The 16883-nt window shown below is 42.8% G+C and overlaps 3 protein-coding genes across 6 annotated transcripts; 2 read left to right on the top strand and 1 right to left on the bottom strand.

Annotated features, from left to right (window-relative positions):
- Window positions 1-223: 223 nt before the first annotated feature.
- Window positions 224-5762, top strand: fbxl18 (F-box and leucine-rich repeat protein 18). Its single transcript, XM_071909366.2, has 7 exons — window positions 224-342; window positions 1643-1840; window positions 2115-2464; window positions 2663-2798; window positions 2917-4004; window positions 4659-4877; window positions 5042-5762. Exons 1-7 carry the CDS (start codon window positions 289-291, stop codon window positions 5196-5198), a joined length of 2202 nt encoding a protein of 733 aa, XP_071765467.1. The 5' UTR covers window positions 224-288; the 3' UTR covers window positions 5199-5762.
- Window positions 5763-7140: 1378 nt separating this feature from the next.
- Window positions 7141-10750, bottom strand: LOC139919587 (stonustoxin subunit beta-like). Of its 3 annotated transcripts, none has more exons than XM_078282791.1 (4): window positions 10565-10750; window positions 9538-9601; window positions 9254-9304; window positions 7141-8816 (listed from the first exon to the last, which is right to left on the bottom strand). In XM_078282791.1, exons 1-4 carry the CDS (start codon window positions 10616-10618, stop codon window positions 8299-8301), a joined length of 687 nt encoding a protein of 228 aa, XP_078138917.1. In that variant the 5' UTR covers window positions 10619-10750; the 3' UTR covers window positions 7141-8298. The 3 variants fall into 3 exon arrangements, with proteins under 3 accessions (XP_078138917.1, XP_078138918.1, XP_071765477.1); XM_078282792.1 differs by having other exon boundaries at window positions 9254-9301; XM_071909376.2 differs by lacking the exon at window positions 9254-9304.
- Window positions 9665-16602, top strand: ptcd1 (pentatricopeptide repeat domain 1). Of its 2 annotated transcripts, XM_071909372.2 has the most exons (9): window positions 9665-9795; window positions 11285-11571; window positions 11662-11802; window positions 12438-12656; window positions 12763-12864; window positions 12948-13685; window positions 13794-13910; window positions 14581-14763; window positions 15762-16602. In XM_071909372.2, exons 1-9 carry the CDS (start codon window positions 9753-9755, stop codon window positions 16011-16013), a joined length of 2082 nt encoding a protein of 693 aa, XP_071765473.2. In that variant the 5' UTR covers window positions 9665-9752; the 3' UTR covers window positions 16014-16602. The 2 variants fall into 2 exon arrangements, with proteins under 2 accessions (XP_071765473.2, XP_071765472.2); XM_071909371.2 differs by lacking the exon at window positions 9665-9795 and having other exon boundaries at window positions 11078-11571.
- Window positions 16603-16883: the final 281 nt, after the last annotated feature.

Here is a 16883-nt window from a genome sequence, read left to right as displayed (position 1 = left end):
CTAATAGGCTATCCTTATAATAGGCTTTTATAAGGATATTGAACAATATATAAATAGGCCCAATAAGAATGCTGTTAAACTGATTAAAAAAAAAATGTATGTTCTAAAATTTAAAAAAACAAGCAAAACTTCCTCGCTGGTCGGAAGTGTGTCCGTCTCTGAAAGAGTTCCGATGTTCACTAAAAAGAAGAAGAGTTCCGATGTGCCTCAACGGTCAAGTTCAGTGTAAAACTGGTTCATCGTACCTGTAGCTTTGGCTAGACAGTTAAATTAATAATATTTTTAAGCATGAGTACGACTGTAACAGGACTGCCGGAGGACATGGATCGACAAATTGTACAGGTTGGGTTGAGTGAAAAACCTCGACAACATATCATTAGTTTGGTAACGTTAACGCTAACCAGCTAACGTTAATGTTAGCTGGTTGAATGGCTAGGCTTGACTTAAATTTCAGTAAACTCATTCAACCACGTTTCATTTAAACATACACACGGCACACACAATAATGCCATGTGGTCGGGCGATAGGGTGTTTTGGTCTGTTTTGTAGTTTTCTAACGTTACGTCTGACATTTGTCAAATAAAAATATTTAGCAGGTGTGGAAAGGGATTTCCCGACTAGCCGATAGACAATTTAGCCCCTTTCAGCACTTTTACTATTGGTGCTGACATCGATACGCTGTCTATATTTTTGTAAATTGCTGCGAAGTTGCTTATGTCAGCATATCAAACAACTACATGTTGCAGCATTTATGGTTTCCCCTTCTAATAAAGTAATGGATGCTTTTCTACAAGACAAAATGCAGTGATACGTCTGATTCTTAAGGCAATATTTTTGTATATTGAAATATCAGCTGAACTAACTATGACACTATCTAATTTAAAACGTTATGTTACGGTATAGTATTATTTACTTGCACTTAAATGAATATTACTGTAAGTCATTATTACAGTTAATTAGTTGCCCCAACACTTGTGGACAAAGACTGACTAGCAAAGTCAACCTCCCACCTTGCAACAAATTCAGACATCCTGAGGACATTAAGGATGTAATTAAGTCACCTGCATAAAAAAGTCTATTGTCCATATATGGTTAAAGTTGTTAATCATTTACACTTTTTCCTCTCTCACTTCTTTGTTTCATCCTGTCTGCTCCCCTAACTGATTTCTTCAAGAATGATCCAGATCATGATAGTGGAATAGAAATCAGAAATGTTCTGCCCCCTTTCCACAGCTTGATCATTAGAGGTCGTTATTGCCAAACAGATACCAGGTCTGTGTGCATGAGCAGGTTTTGGCCACACACTCATACATTGCTCATAGACAAGAAGCAAAGACATATTTTTAGATCATTGTTGCATCTTAACTAAACATTACTGTTTTGTGTGAGTTTTGGTGAGCTGTCATTTTTAGATCCTTAATAAAAGCTTACTTGTCTGTCAATCACAAATAAATAATTTGTGATTGCTAGCAGACAATAAGAAAGACTGGTGTTGTTGTTGGCAATTGTAAATTGCCAATTCTTCCTAATGCTTGACTTGAATACACAGAAGATGTAAGAGCTCGTAACCCTGAAGTTATTTGCTGCCCATCTCTGAGCATGGCAGAAAATATATACCAGCACATTTTTGTCTCTTCTTCAGGCTGTATGTGACGAGGATGCGATGGCTTGTGTCTCTGTGGGAATGTCAGGTTTGTCTGACGAGATCTTGCTGTGCATCCTCCGCCACGTTCCGGTGTGTGACCTGCTGCTAAATGTGGCACGCGTCTGCCGCAAGTTGCACACGCTTTGCCACGACAAGACCCTACTTACACGCGTCTGTCTCTCTGAGGAGTACATGGTAATACTATTAAAATAAACCTTTCACCATCATTTGAATTGATAAAGCATGTTTCAGAGACATGTCCTTTACTGAACTGTTTGTTCAGCGAAGATCTCTATCAAAATGTTCCATGAATCTGTGTTTAATTCATGGAACATTAGTCTGTGAAACTGTCAGTATGTTTTTAACACATTTGCTTAACACCACATGGGAGACCCGTTGTAATTCAACTAATGGAAACATTTAATTATGTTGGTTCTGTTTTTCCTTATTTTTGATGCTTTCCCTCCAGGCCAATGACCTTTCGGTGCGGCAGGTATTGAAGCAGCTAGCCAATCATGTGCAGTCTCTCAGCCTGAGTGGCTGCTATTGGCTACCTGCCTCTACCATGGAGCATCTAGTTCGCTGCCGGGTGGTGACGCACCTTGATCTCACCGGTTGTCGCCTCACTTCACTTCGTCTCTCCCGCCTCCTCTCCTCCCTCTCCCTCCTCACATCACTTGCTTTTGATGTGGCGCCAGGCTTCAACTCCGCTCAGCTAAATTCAGAGGCAGTTGATTCACTGAGCCGCCTGTCAGAGCTGAAACAAACACTTCTGACGCCCAGTTACGGTGTGGTACCCTGCTGTGCACAACTACGCAGGTAAGGACCTATCAGATTCACTTGATAAACACTTTGACATGTTGCACTGTTAGACAGGTAATGATGTCAGACCAGGAAGCAGGCATCTTTATGCCCTTGGTCAATTGGTAGAGTTTAGCATCACTACGTGAATGCTTTACTGTTTTACTGCTTCATTATTGAAATTGTGGGTGTGTATGTCCATGTTTCTGCTTATAGGTTGGCTCTACAGTTCGACATCTCAGATGTGACCAGAGAGGGTGTTGGTGTTTGCTGCCAGTTGATGGTGGGCCAGAGCAGTGTGCCACATTATCAACAGCTAGAGGAGTTCAGTGCTCGACTGGCCCCAGGAGAGGTGAGTTTGTGCATATGAGTGTAATCTGTTCACATACTGTATATGTGCAATATGTTCTGCAATAATATGTGTAATCTGCGTACCTTTAATTAGTGTATCTGTGTGTTGATGTTCTTAGGTAAACCAGACCTTGCTCCTTCTCTACCTAGCCGTGTTCAGCGTTCATGTTCCAGAGCGTCTTCGAGTCTTTCTAGTGTCGATTCCTGGTCCAAACCCTGCCCACTGGCCCGCTGCCACCTCATTGGCCCAGAGCTTGCGTAACCATGGCGATCTGGAGGCCTTGCAACTTCCTCGTTCTTGGTTGGATTCCCTGTCACTAGAGCGAGCCCTACAGGGCAACAGCCCCAAGCACCTCAGCTTCAGCCGCTGCCCAGCGTTATGGGCACAGGTCTTCCATTCACTGCTGGAGGGAGGGGTCAAAGATGCTACACAGTTGCTCAGCCTCAACCTCAGCGGGATAAGCCATGCCCCTTACCCAGAGTGCACCGGGATACGCGGGGGGGAAGATAAGCTGGTTGCCGGGACAATGAGACGGCTGGCAATTGGCTGTTCCAACCTCAAACACCTGAACCTAATGCACACACACTATCACCATGAAAACACACCGGGGCTAGGTGGGGAAACACACCTGTGTGCCAGTCTGGCCAAACTCGGATGCCTGCGCTCGCTCACTCTGCCTGCCTGCGCCCTGTCAGATGGCTTAAACACACGTCACATCTCTACACACACTACTTCGCCCTCTTCCCTGTTACTGGGGTTGAAGAAGGCTCCACGTGTGGGACTCCAGAATTACAAGCCAGATTCAGAGTCTCCTTCGCCTAGGGACAGCACCTTGGGGCTGGCACAGCTGTTAGCTGGCTGCCCCTTTTTGGAGATCTTGGAGCTCATCGGCCCTGGTTTTATCTCTGCACTGCCTCGGCTGGAGCCTTGCGCACGTGCGTGCGTGGAGCCTCGTGGTATGTGTGCCTGGGCTCGAGGAGTCGGCGATACACACTTGGCAGCACTAGAGGCGTTGTCACGATTACGTCGTCTGACTCTGGCTGGGCTTCCGGGGGTCCTTAAGGGGACTGGGCTGCTACAGCTGGCCAAGCGCTGTCAAGACCTACAGGTGTTGTCCCTTGCCAACTTGGGGTCCTTAAAAACCATGAACTACACCTCCGCCTTGCTGGACACACTTAAACACTGCACACAGCTGCAGGAGCTCAGGTTAGAATAAACTTCTGTATACCCTTCATTCACTATATGAATAAAATAGAAACCAATAGATTGTACAATTTTAATTTATGTAGGATTTTATGTCCCTTTGGTCAGTTGATTTTCCCTCTCTTTCAAAATTAAGGATCTTTTTTTCAGCTGGGTGTTTGGCCTGAGAGTAGACTAAGAACCAGCTGAATGTATGGCATGGCTCTCTAATAACATGCAGAACTGAGAAACCACTATCACTCTTAGTGTCTTGGGAATCTCTCATTCTTAATCTCTCTTTTAGCCCAAAGCCAAGTAGCGCTGTTGATTTTACCAAGAACTATTGTCTCCATGACTCCCAATCATTTGGCATTAGAAGATGGCAATTATTTCTGATATTCATGGGGAATGACCAAATAGATGAACCTTGCATTCTGTTTTCTCCTTGTAGTCAGATTACTCCAAACACGTACCTGTGTATCACATTGAAACTAAAAGGAATAATGTTTTACTTAAGGTGGTGCCTCAGTTCACTTGTAAAACTATGTCAATCTTTCGCCTATACACCAGCTACTCTGACAAAATTTTGTGTAACTGGTTTACAGCTTTGTTCAAATTTGCTTCTTTTCAAATTATGTTGAACATTGTGTGTGTTCGTTTGTGTGTGTGTGTGTGTAGGTTAGAGCAGCCCTACCTGAGTGCCAACGCATCATTCTTTGAGGCTCTGTCATGTTGTTCCCGTCTGCAACGCATCTGCCTCATCTCACGCAGTGGAACCTTTGACCCGTTTGCCACGGAAACCTTCATGGAGCGTTGCCGCAGTGTCGTCATGTGCCACATGTTCATGGGTGGGACCTTGGTGGCTTGTCGCACACTGCAGAAAACATTACTGGACAGGTCAGTAGTTGTGCGTGTTTGGGGCAGGGGGCGTGCATCTAACATTTGATGTTGACAGACTTGAACTCCACCTTCATCTTGTGCCCTCTCTCTCTCTCTCTCTCTCTCTCTCGCTCTCTCTCTTGCTCGCTCTCTCTCTCACTCTCTCTCTCTCGATCTCTTAGGTTTTCAGCTGAGCGGCCCGCCCTAAGTGTGGTCATCTATCCACTACAACATGAAGACTTGCCTTTGGTCATCAGAGATATCCCACTCACACTGCTGGATCGGACAACCTTGTTCCAGAGCCACGTGGCCCAAGCCCCACATTTATCACCATGGTGACACTCTCTGCCAGAGGTTTTCGATGTGACTGTGGTGCTCAACAGCTGGCGAGTCAGGCTGGTTTCCTACCAGAAAAGAAAATTCACAACCGATCTGTCAAAGATTGATTGACAGGTCGTCTGCTCAGTGAATTCTGACTGTGTGATCTGTTATGTCTCCCACTGTTACAGGCTGGTTCTACAGCAATATATTGGAAATGCATGTTACATTTTTTGTGATACTGTGATGTTGGTCTACACAGGGAAATTCTCTTTTCGGCCCCCTTCCACAGGGAGGTCAGAGGTCAGGGTCAGCTACAGATCAGCACCCTTGGAGCTGGTAGGGATTCAGTGTTTTGCTCAAGGACACTTCAGCAGGGTGGATGCTTGCTGATATGGGACTTGAACCTGGGCTTTCCAGTTAAAGGACGGTCTCCCTACTTGTTACACCACCCAGCTGCTTTGAATTGCACTGAAAATAAGTGCCAAAAAAATAGAATATGAGACGTTCTCTATGTTCTAAACCTTTGTACAGAGGATCTGAATCAGATGATGTTGTAATAAACTCCATGTGAATTATTTTTAACACCTGGCTGTCTACGATATGTCTATTCATGCCACAATATCACTTTTATTTACCACTACAGATACATAGCAATAGTGTAGTGTTGGTGGTGGTGGTTATAGTTTGGGATTCTGTGACCCAATCCTCCATTTTCTGACGGTGCCTACACAACTACTTAGTAAAGGCAGAATTTTAATTTAGCATTTTCATTTATTGTTTCAGTGTGGCTGTTTATGTTACTATTTATACAAGTAAACGTGATTTACAGATTAGTACTCTGATAAATTGCCAAGTTCAAAATTCTACTTAATTTTAAGTACCTTCTATTAAATGTACTCAAAGGTAAACGTATATAGTTCACTTTAATGTTCTTGTATACCAGTGAGAAAATTGCACCTTTTGATGGATGGTAAGAGTTATGTCAATATAAAGGAGTTTGTGATCCAGTAACGTTTGCTCTGAATGCCGCCTCTTAAAGCAGAGACTCAAAGTTTAGATTAGATTAGAAAACCATACAGCAGATCAAACCATAGCACAGAATAGTCTCAGTGAAATCCCTGTAGATTATGACCATGATGGCGTGATCCACATGGACAATGTTGAGTTTCCTGACAGTATATATATATATAGTATATCCCTTCTTCAACATGGCTTAAGAACACAGATCCTTAGAGAGTTTACTGTCATCGATGAGTCAGAAGTATTTGCTCTCCTACACAGCGTCAACCTCCTCTCCTCTGATCAAGGTGTGAGGGTCGGGTTGCCTCATCCACTGTGTGTGTGTGTATGATGTAGAGAAGAGAGAGAACAGTACTCTTTCTTTCTTCCTGTCAAGAAACTAGTAGTCCAGCCAATCAGTTACCATCCAGTTCAAAATGTTCCTGCAGTCTGTTTGCTAAAATCTGGAGGTGAATGGTGTTAAATGCCAAGAAGAAATGTTCACATCACTCCAGGACACGGGTTCCTGCCTTCTCTGGAAACATGCAGTATATCAGAGGTTCAGCAGTGAGAGGATGGTATCAGTTTTATACATTTTACTTGACATAACCCATCTGAGAAAATGTTGACAGGGACTACTGCCAAGAGGTGGGAGTCCTGTGACGGCACTTTGAAAACCATCGCTTTATCTCAATCAAAATGTCTTCTATACCCTTCAAGCATGTCTGAGGAAAATCCTTCAAATAATTTTTTTTTTCAAGTATTTGCAATTGGATCCTTTATTTTTATTTTTTTTTACAGTGGAATTGCACCACAGTTTTTTGTGATCCAATTATTCTATTTCCATCATATGTAATCTGTTAGTCCTCAACCGTGGAGGACTGTAGCTGTGGACCAACCAAACTACAGTATTACATGTTTTAATGGTGATTTAGCCAATATATGAAGCTGGGCATGCTGATCAGGAGGTTGTGTAATTTTTTAATAAACAGAAAAGTTAAGAAACAAATAATTCATTTTGCACATTGGCAAAGATGTAAAATATAAGGAAAACAAATGAATAAGTATTTTTTTAAATAAAGTACTCATCAATTATATTTTCATTTGTTTATCTGAATTAAAATACATAATACATAAATAAATACATTTTAATTTATTAATTTATTTTAATTATATAGAGTCATATAGAATTGTGACAAATCTGAAACCTACATTCAACAAAACCGATTCACTTTCAACTCCACTGATTCAAATGTAAAATGAAACTGCAACTTATTCTTTAAAGATACAGAATTTGTATTGTGATTTGACATAGTGTGTAAGAGAATATTATCTGACAGAATTAAAGTAGCATGATTTTGAGCATTAAAATTGCTAGTCTGTATCTTTGAGTCCTAAAGAAGCCGCTGACTGCTGCGAATCAAAGCCTTATTTTATCTGTAGCCCATTATGTGTGTTAACATGTTAACATTTTGTCCCATTTACCAACCCAGACTGCTGCTGAAAGCAATAATACGAATCTCCACTGTCACCCATGAATTATTGCCTTAATCAGGGTCGGGGCCATTCATGAATTGAATTGAGAATGCATGGTAAATTCCAATTAAATTCCTGGAGTTGGAATTGGAAATTCACCCAGCTCTAAGGAAACAGAATTGGAATTGAATTGGAATGACAGGAAACAGAATTGAATTCCATTAAATTCCATTAAATTCCACTTCTAAGAGAGCTTGTCCTGACTTGTTAAACATTAGAAATCAAACATTATGAATCAAATAAAAGACAGTTCAACAAATCAAATACATTCAGTCATAATGTATGTATTATGATTGCATGTTATGCATCAAATAGCACCTGAAAGGTTCCTTTAACATTTTATGATATTCAGTATTGATAATATATAACACTAAGTGTAATCTCAGATATGTGGTAAGAAAAAACATGGAATTTCACAGAATTTCATTGAATTAAATGTAACTTCCTGAAATTCCAATTCAATTCCAATTCTGTTTCCTGTAGGTGTTTGTAAATTCCAATTCCAATTCCTCAGTTGAACTGAGGTTGATGAGTTCATTCATGAATTGACCCCGACCCTGGCCTTAAGACACAGGACGGACCTCTACTCCAGTTCACACAGCTCAGCACTGTCTGCAACCCAGAGCCCGGGATAGAGCGGCTCAGTGAAGGTGGTCTGGACTGTGTGGAGCAGCGTCATCGTGTCAGAGATGCTGTAGAAGGACAGAGTGCCCGCCTTGTGGTCCAGGAACACTCCCACTCTGGAGGACTGGGGGTCCGGCACTTCAGTCTCGACGTCACCGTGTCTGAAACATTTAGCGTTTTCATTCAAGTCTAAACTCCAGGACTTGTCGTTGCACCCAAACGCACACTCGTGGTAATAGGCCGTTCTGCCGAGACCTTTATACGCGACTGCTATTTCAATAGAGCCGCTCCACTCCACCTCCCAGTAACAGCGTCCAGTCAGAGCCTGTTCACACAGCACCTGATACAGGTGAGAGAACCTCTCTGGGCTTTCCGGATACAACTGGACTATATCCATCATCTCCACCTTCCTGTTCCCCTCCGACAGACGCAGCTCTCTGTATGCTGTGTTGGAGTCCAGCGTGAGCCGGCAGGAGTCTGGGAGAGGAGAGAGCAAATTAGAGAAAGAAATGGACAGACAGAAAGATATAAAGCCTGATGAATCTCTCCCTCACTTATACAGCTAAAGCCAAATGGATGAGTTGGTTCAGACAGTCTGGGTGAACTTTTATAGGCCTACATCAACACATTACAGATAGAAATACATTACAGAAATACAATGCATACATACAGTAATACAGCAGGACTCTCAATCGAGCCAATTCTAAAACTTGCTTCTGAACAGTGAGTTTACCTGGGTTCTCCACTGTTTGCTTAAGACAAATCCTAAAAATTTAATTGCAAGCCGCAAGAATTCACATGACACTATGTCACCACTACTATTTGTTTCTGCTTCTTTTTCTGTCTAGGGATTTGTGGAGAGTATCAGCAGAGAGAGAGACTGTGTACTACTTCAAGATAAATTTATTTATTACATTTCAAGAAGTCAGCTCTGGTCTTGGGCTCTGCTGGCAGCGAAACATCTGCTAGTTTCACAACAGACAAAGAGAACAAAAAAACAAAAAAGTTGTATGAACATACAAACACAGGGTCTCGGTTTATCAAGTATGCTGTATATGTATAATCTTTAAAAGTACATGAAACTCTGGGACAGAATTTCTGCCAAACATGAAACATGCTTATATGTGAAATGTTTGTAAGGACTAAGTCTTGTGTGCTGTTGGTGGATTTCTAGTTTCTGGGTGTGTTTGCTCTGTACCAGGAGGAGGCGTGGCCACAGGACAGGAGGGTGGCACCAGCTGGTCTGGGTCAAAGCCTGGGACCTATAAAATTAGTATTGTTATATTGCATAAGTCGTGTGTAATGTGTTGCTCTGTGTGACTCACCAAATAAATATCTGCTATTAAACATAAAGAAGAGAGAAAAGTTTGCAGATGACAAGCTCCAAAAAGAATCAGCTCCAAAAGATGGGAAATGTGCCTGTGGCAATATGCAGGAGGATTTTCTGGGGATCAGGGTAGGTTTTCTGTTTTGAAACTGATAGCAGCACCACAAAATCAAGCTCACTTGGATGTAAAAGCTCAGACAGACATTATATGCAGCCACCAAGACCGTCTCCGTTTCACTGTGACTGGAGCAGCAGCTAGCAGATTAGTCTTGGTTCTCTGGTTTTCAGCTCGGCGTATCGGTCCAATTTGCCCAATCATAACTGTTGTAGCCACAGGCCATAAATAGAAAGTGGGTGACCTAAGTATTGAGAAAGTTGTGTGAAATAATTTTGTTTTGCTGTACACTCTGGAAGTTTGCACTGCTGCTCAGAAGTTGAATATAAACACCAACTGTAAACACCAACTATAAATCTGCTTATAAATTCTTATAAAAACATATTAAGAGAGATGAAAATGTGCTGTAGGTAGTTCCACTAATTGTATCTATGCATAATTACTAGGAGAACATATCTTTGAGTAAAATAAAATTATTAAAAGGTGCATTTTGTTTGCTGAAGTGAAAGACATCTGAGTTTTAACAGATAATGGGCCACGAAAGCTAAAATATACACTTATTTCCATCTACAAGTCAAATTCATCAAGAGTACTTCTGAACATTATGATATGAAACTTTAGATCATACTGTCAAATACTGGTTCAACTGGGTTAAATGGGCTGGGCACGCACGCACGGGCACGCACGCACGCACGCACACGCACGCACACACACACACACACACACACACACACACACACACACACACACACACACACACACACACACACACAATACTTTTACCAGAGAGGAAGAGGAGTCTGTGGGTCTGTAGTCTGCTCCGACTTGGTGTTCCATTGCTGTAAAGCTTTTATCCAGGAAGTATAAGTCCTATTTTACTAGGTCGAATATCACAACTTTGACTCTTTTACATCAATCAGACTCTTCTTCACTCTTCTCTCCACCTGACTGTCTCTTTACCTTGTTTCACCCCAGAAGGAAACGCAAAAATGACCTATGACCAGTTGGGGGCAGTGATTAGCGATCTGCAATCCGACAGGTGTACTAATCCATCACAGATGTAGTCAACCAGCTGCAGGCTGCCTAAATCTTACTGGATGTTGCTTTTGATAAACCGCTCATGTAAACTAAAGAGTATTCAATGAAATTTCTCAAATTATGGCCTCCTGATTTCCTCCCAACGACCAGGCTGGCTCTTTAAATATCGGCTCTGATATCGACTATTCAGGTCTTGTCACCGTAAACACACCGTGCGTACTACCTTGCTAGCTAGCTAGCTTGACAACGTGAGATTGGTTAGCCTGGTAAAGTCAGAGAAGTCAGAGAAGATGTTAACGTCTGTCGCCTGTTCGTGCGTGCGAAACGGGGGGAAAGTCTCGGCCCGTGTTGCCAGATTGTCCCTCGTTTACCCGGCGAGGAACTCATCCACCACCCGGTCATCCAGGATCCTCACACCGCCTCCCTGGTTGTTGCCTCTCACCAGACCCGTGTCCTTCTCCGCAGCTTCCCGAGGAAACGTGGAGGACATCTCGGCCTCTCCCACAGCCCCGACCGGCCCGGCAGAGAGCGACCCATCCGGGGAAGGCCTCCGCTTCGGCCCGCTGTCTGCTGATTTATCCTCCAGGAGGTTTTTCCGCAAAAGCAGCCCAGACATCCAGAATCTGCGACACCAAGAGGAGGAAGAGGAGGAGGAGGAGGAGGAGGGAGACCCGGTTAAACCCAAGTTCGGGAGGGGAAACACACCTTACTGGTACTTCTTACAGTGCAAGCAACTGATCAAGGGGAATAAGGTTGGTCTGACTGACTGTTATGTCTGTGTCACTTTGCTCCTCTTCCTCCTTGTTTTCTGTTGTTTACATTTTTCTCCTCCTCTCCCTCAGCTGCAGGAGGCTCTGGATCTGTTCCACAGAGACATGCTGAGAGGAGAGAGGCTGCAGCCACAGGAGTACAACTACACTGTGCTGATAGGAGGCTGTGGTCGTGCTGGACACCTCAAAAAGGCCTTCAAACTCTATAATGATGTATGGAAACACTCACCAGGGTTATTATAGTTGGAGATTTTTCATTATCTTTTATTTTTTATGTAGGTTTTATTTATATTTCAAATTCAGTTTAGTTTCAGTTAGTTTTCAGTGGGGGTTTAGTGGTTTTAGTTGAGTTTTTATTTAGTTTCAGTATTTTTGGTAGGCTTGGCGTTTTTTAAAAGCATAATGATAGAAGTTCAGAACAGGTATTTTGTATACACTTACAACAGGTATTGTGTGATACGAACAATAAATCATATTTTTTTAAAAATGTATTTACATTCATTTTTCAATTAGTGTTCAGTGAATGTAGCCACAAATTATTTCCCCTGAAATTCATTCTGTTTGACGCTCCATATATACAAAAAGACAAAAACTAAAAACATTTCACATATATTTTTATTTTATTTTAGTTTTATAAGTAGACAAGATAGTTTTAGCTCGGTTTTAGTTTTTTCTCAAAGTCTTGTTTTTGTTTTTATTTCACTTTATGACCTTGACAGTTACATAATTACATGTGTAAAGTTTTTGGTAGACACTTTATGCACAAACACATGAACACACCTCCTCAAGTTGTGTAGTAAGTAAGTATGTACATATGTACTGTATGTGTGTGTGTGTGTGTCTTCCAGATGAAGAAGCGAGGTCTGGTTGCCACAGACGCCACATACACTGCTCTCTTCAATGCCTGTGCTGAGTCACCATGGAAACAAGCGGGTCTTCAGCAAGCGCTGCAGTTGGAGCAAGAACTCCGTCGCAAAAACTACCGCCTGAGTAACATCACATACCACGCCCTTCTCAAGACGCACGCCGTCACCAATCACCTTCAAGCCTGTATTCACACACTCAGGGTACGACTTGTGTGTATGTGTGTGTGTGTATATGATTCGTATGAAGGACTGATGCCCTGAATTGTTTTAGATTTGTCTATACACATATGTTTGTGTTTGTGTGTAGGAGATGCTGCAGAATCGCCATGCTGTAACTCAGGAGACATTTCACTACCTGCTGATGGGATGTCTGAAGGACAAAGACACAGGGTTCAGACTGGCTCTACAGGTAGACACGTCACACGTTTACATGCATCTAACTAGTTTTGTGTGGGTTTTTGGAGATTGAGTCTAATTGTGTGTTTGTTTTAGGTTTGGCGCCAGATGCTGAGGTCAGGGATTCGTCCAGACTCTAAGAATTACACCTTGCTCTTGCGAACTGCCAGGGATTGTGGGATGGGTGATCCTAGCCTGGCCACAGACCTGCTGCTGAGACCTGATTGGACGTACCAGAAAGGGAGAGAAGACATGGCGAATGTGAAGCCAAAGTCAGGACTGAGGGATCCAATAGACATCGACCTCCTGGAGAGGCAGTTGTTTCTTCAGCCTGGTCAACACAGCGACAGACTCTGTCGCCAAGACGACAGCCTCTGTGGCCCCGGCAGCAGTGACGACAGAGACGCTGTGGTCGTCCCAGCAGCAGATATGGAGGCGTATAGCAGACAAGACTCAACCCATTTGGTACCGGTCAGGGAAATGGCAAATGTCTCGCTATCTTGTGAGTTAGTGGCCAATTCTGAGCCTCCTAGCCTACTGGACCTTTTTGAGGGGAAAAGGGGCGGTGTGGTTTCCCTTGGTGCTGTGAATGGAGCATTTGATAGGCTTGCCCTGATAGGAGGGGCCAAAGGCTTCCTGGAGAAGATGGCGGTTAATGGACTCAGTCCAGACCTCAGAACCCTAACCCTGTTGGCTGATACAATGGAACCAGGCGCCCAATCCCTGCGGATGCTTCTGACGGTTGCCAAGCAGCACAAAGTGAAGCTTGATACAGCGTTCTTCAACTCTGTGATTCGCCGAGCAGCCAGAGCTGGTGACCTGGATGGGGCAAAGGTACACAAACACTCACCCACCCTCAACCAAACCAAGATAGGGTCTTTCTTGACATCTTTTTTGCATAAGAGTGTGTGCATATTTTTGTATTCTCCTTTCTTTTTCCAGGCTGTGGTGCGTGTGATGCAACAGCGACATGTAAATGTGGACGTACAGACGTATGGCAGCCTCGCACTGGGCTGTGAGCGACAGAGGGACGGTCTGCAGCTGCTGAAAGATATGGAGGTGATGACACACACATCAGTGGCTTCAGTATTTAAGGGAGAATACCTGTTAAATTAAGAATTAACATGTTATTTTTATGGTTGAGAACAGTTCAGTTAATGAACACCTTCCACAGGTAAAAAACAGAAAACCAGGACATATTTGTAATATACCAATGTACAGCTAGATCCCTAGAAAACCATCCTGGATTCTGTCACACTTGCCTTTTCCATTAATTCCCATTCATTTTCTATTTATCTAAACACAGGTACGACATTGGGAAATAGAACACAACTGTGTAACAAACTGTTCTGTCTTGTATCTGACTATGGGAGACACTAATGGATGTGTATTTATACTGATCAAACTTCCCTATGGTATGAAGTCACCACTTAAAGTTGTTTGAACCAGTAGCCTGCTTCATAAACAGACCCAGAAATCTGGTAGTCCAAAACTGAATGGGACACACCGCTAAATGAATTGTTGAACAGCTGCATGGAGGTTTTGGTCTTCTGGTTTGACCTCTCACCTCTTGCTCCTCATGCACGTCTTCATCACCAGTGCAAAGTGTCCAAACATCAGCACTTATTCTTACTAGTAGTAGTAGTAGTAGTAGGTGAAGTCCATAAGCGTAACTGTCAGTACAGAAGGCCTCCATCTTCATCGGCCTGGCCCTTTGTGTTTTTTGCAGGAGGCGGGACTGAGGCCTAACGTCCATGTGTTCTCTACTCTAATTGGCCGAGCAGCTCGGAGGCTGGATTACGTCTACCTTAAGACACTCCTCAGAAGCATGACTGACATGGGGGTGTGGCCTAACGAGGTCATCATCAGACAGCTGGAGTTTGCTGCACAATATCCACCCAACTATGACCAGGTGAGCATGCGTATGTGCGTGTTTGTGTGTGTTGTGTGTTTCACCTTGCGTTCCAACCGAGCCGTACATGCTGTACCTGTGCAAAACTCTTAACGGTATGAAAAAAAATTCAGTTAGTAGGTTTTGATTTTGATCATTGCCAAGGGACCTGCAAACTCGGTAAGCACGGTAACTTCAGAGGAAGTGAAGGCAAAGGATTTCCCAAAGTTCCTTGTACCTGAGATCTACAGAAGCTGATGAGAGCCGAAACACTCAGCCCTTTTCTTCATTGCCAAAAATTCTGGCAGTCACTAGTTGTGGTTTCTGTGCCTCATTTTCACTCCGAACTGTTTAGATGCTTTTATTTTGTTCTGCGCTATTGATGATTCCATACTTTGTAGGGTTTTAATAAGTTGTGTTGTTAAATGTCACTGGCAAAGTCTCTACTAACAGTAATGATCTTTAAAGAAAACAGACACTGTGATTATGGTCATACTTTTACTTACTTAAAAATATTACTTACTTAAAAATATCACATCCATAGTGTGGAGCCTATTAAAGATAGACAAAGACATAACATATGCTAGCCAGCTCATGTTACCGCCAATGTTGACATTTTTGGTGCAAAGAGAGTATTGTTCATCCTAACTGGGGGGAAGAAAATCACAAGTGCAGCTTTTATTGTGCCTAAAAGTTTAGAAGAGAGGACAGACATGACCACTTTGCAGGGAAAAGTTGGTTAACTTGGCTGTCAGTGCACAGCAGAGTCCGCCGGGTATCATGTAACTAAACAGATGCCTGATCAGGAAGTAGGGTTTAGGGCTTAACTGCTTTTGAAACAGAAGATAGATTTGCTTCAGCAGCCTTAGATTCACTTCAGCTGCAGATAAACAATTTCATGATTGTGTTTCACATGCTCCACATCCCCCCTCTCCCTTTCTCCTGATACCCTGTATTTGTTTTGTCCCTTTCTCTTCCTTTCCTTTCATCCCTCTCCCTGTTATCTCTCTCCATCCCAGTACAAGACCAGAAACAACTATCTTGTTCACATCGATGGTTTCCGTGGTTACTACCAGCAGTGGCTGAGAGCCATGCCTGCCCTGGGCGCTGAGGAGGAGCAGGCAGAGCCACAGCCTGAGACGGAGCAGGCCAGGCTGGAAACTGGACCTGCTGATGGACTGACAGCCGCCCAGAGGAACCAGAGAGCCACAGCAAGGAGATATAAGTCTCACAAGAAGGACAAGCAGGGCAGCAAAGTGCCCGCACTGTAACATACAGACCACATGTTTCACCACAAACCTGTTATAATCACACCTGCTAAAATAATCTCATATTTCTCCTTGATACCTTGCTTGTCTGCTCACATTAAGCTGTGAAAGACTGGATGGACTTCTGTCTCTGAGTTGGGTCAAAGCAGTGCCTCAATTAACTTATTGTAAATGTGTTTATGACTCAAAGGATTCATGCTATTTTAATTAATATGGTAATGAAAGTAAACTCTATGCAACCTTTGACTTTGAGTGCATGACTCTGTTGAAACATTGAACTTCATCATGGCTGTCCGCTGCATTGCACATTACGTTAGAGCCACAGTGTCAAGAGTAATTTCCGGAGTGAACCACATCTTAGCCTTTGCTGTCAACTTGACATTAATACAATAATGCACAAACAAAAAGGCATGTCAAGGTGTCTTTAGGATATTTTATGAATGAATATGTTAAACAAATGTTACACAATACATAATGCCACGTGATATACGTTGGGTCAAGTGTTGCATCTGCTTAGGTTTTGAGTTGATTTATCCCTCATCATTGCAGAATTGACTTTCTTTTGACACCAGTCTCATTACACAAATTTAAATTCCACAGCCAATTGAGTAAGAAGGAATAGTATTTTATAGTATAAGAATATTGACCTACATGTGTCTCCACAGATGAGCAGTATGTGATCAAAGGAGGTAGGATGAGAAAAGAGGAGTGGATAATTGTCAGAAAGCAGCAGGTTTGACTGTTTGGAAAGATTTAGTTCAGTGGCCCCTTGTTAAAAAAGTAATAACAATAATAAGGTTTATTTATATAGCACTTGTCAAAACACAGTTAGAAAAGAACAGACACAAAAACAGTCGTAAGTTTGAAATCCAA

Source organism: Centroberyx gerrardi, chromosome 3, assembly GCF_048128805.1.
Source record: "Centroberyx gerrardi isolate f3 chromosome 3, fCenGer3.hap1.cur.20231027, whole genome shotgun sequence".
Taxonomy (NCBI): domain Eukaryota; kingdom Metazoa; phylum Chordata; class Actinopteri; order Beryciformes; family Berycidae; genus Centroberyx; species Centroberyx gerrardi.
This window is presented reverse-complemented; position numbering and strand designations above follow the sequence as displayed.

Coding starts and splice junctions, on each gene's coding strand:
- fbxl18 (XM_071909366.2), top strand. CDS start 289: ATGAGTACGACTGTAACAGGACTGCCGGAGGACATGGATCGACAAATT. Junction 1,841..2,114: donor GTCTCTCTGAGGAGTACATG/GTAATACTATTA, acceptor CTTTCCCTCCAG/GCCAATGACCTTTCGGTGCG. Junction 4,005..4,658: donor ACACAGCTGCAGGAGCTCAG/GTTAGAATAAAC, acceptor GTGTGTGTGTAG/GTTAGAGCAGCCCTACCTGA.
- LOC139919587 (XM_078282791.1), bottom strand. CDS start 10,618: ATGGAACACCAAGTCGGAGCAGACTACAGACCCACAGACTCCTCTTCC. Junction 9,305..9,537: donor TGTGGCCACGCCTCCTCCTG/GTACAGAGCAAA, acceptor TTGTGAAACTAG/CAGATGTTTCGCTGCCAGCA. Junction 8,817..9,253: donor CAGAGCTGACTTCTTGAAAT/GTAATAAATAAA, acceptor CTCCTCTCCCAG/ACTCCTGCCGGCTCACGCTG.
- ptcd1 (XM_071909371.2), top strand. CDS start 11,110: ATGTTAACGTCTGTCGCCTGTTCGTGCGTGCGAAACGGGGGGAAAGTC. Junction 12,865..12,947: donor GGTTCAGACTGGCTCTACAG/GTAGACACGTCA, acceptor TGTTTGTTTTAG/GTTTGGCGCCAGATGCTGAG. Junction 13,911..14,580: donor AGCTGCTGAAAGATATGGAG/GTGATGACACAC, acceptor TGTTTTTTGCAG/GAGGCGGGACTGAGGCCTAA.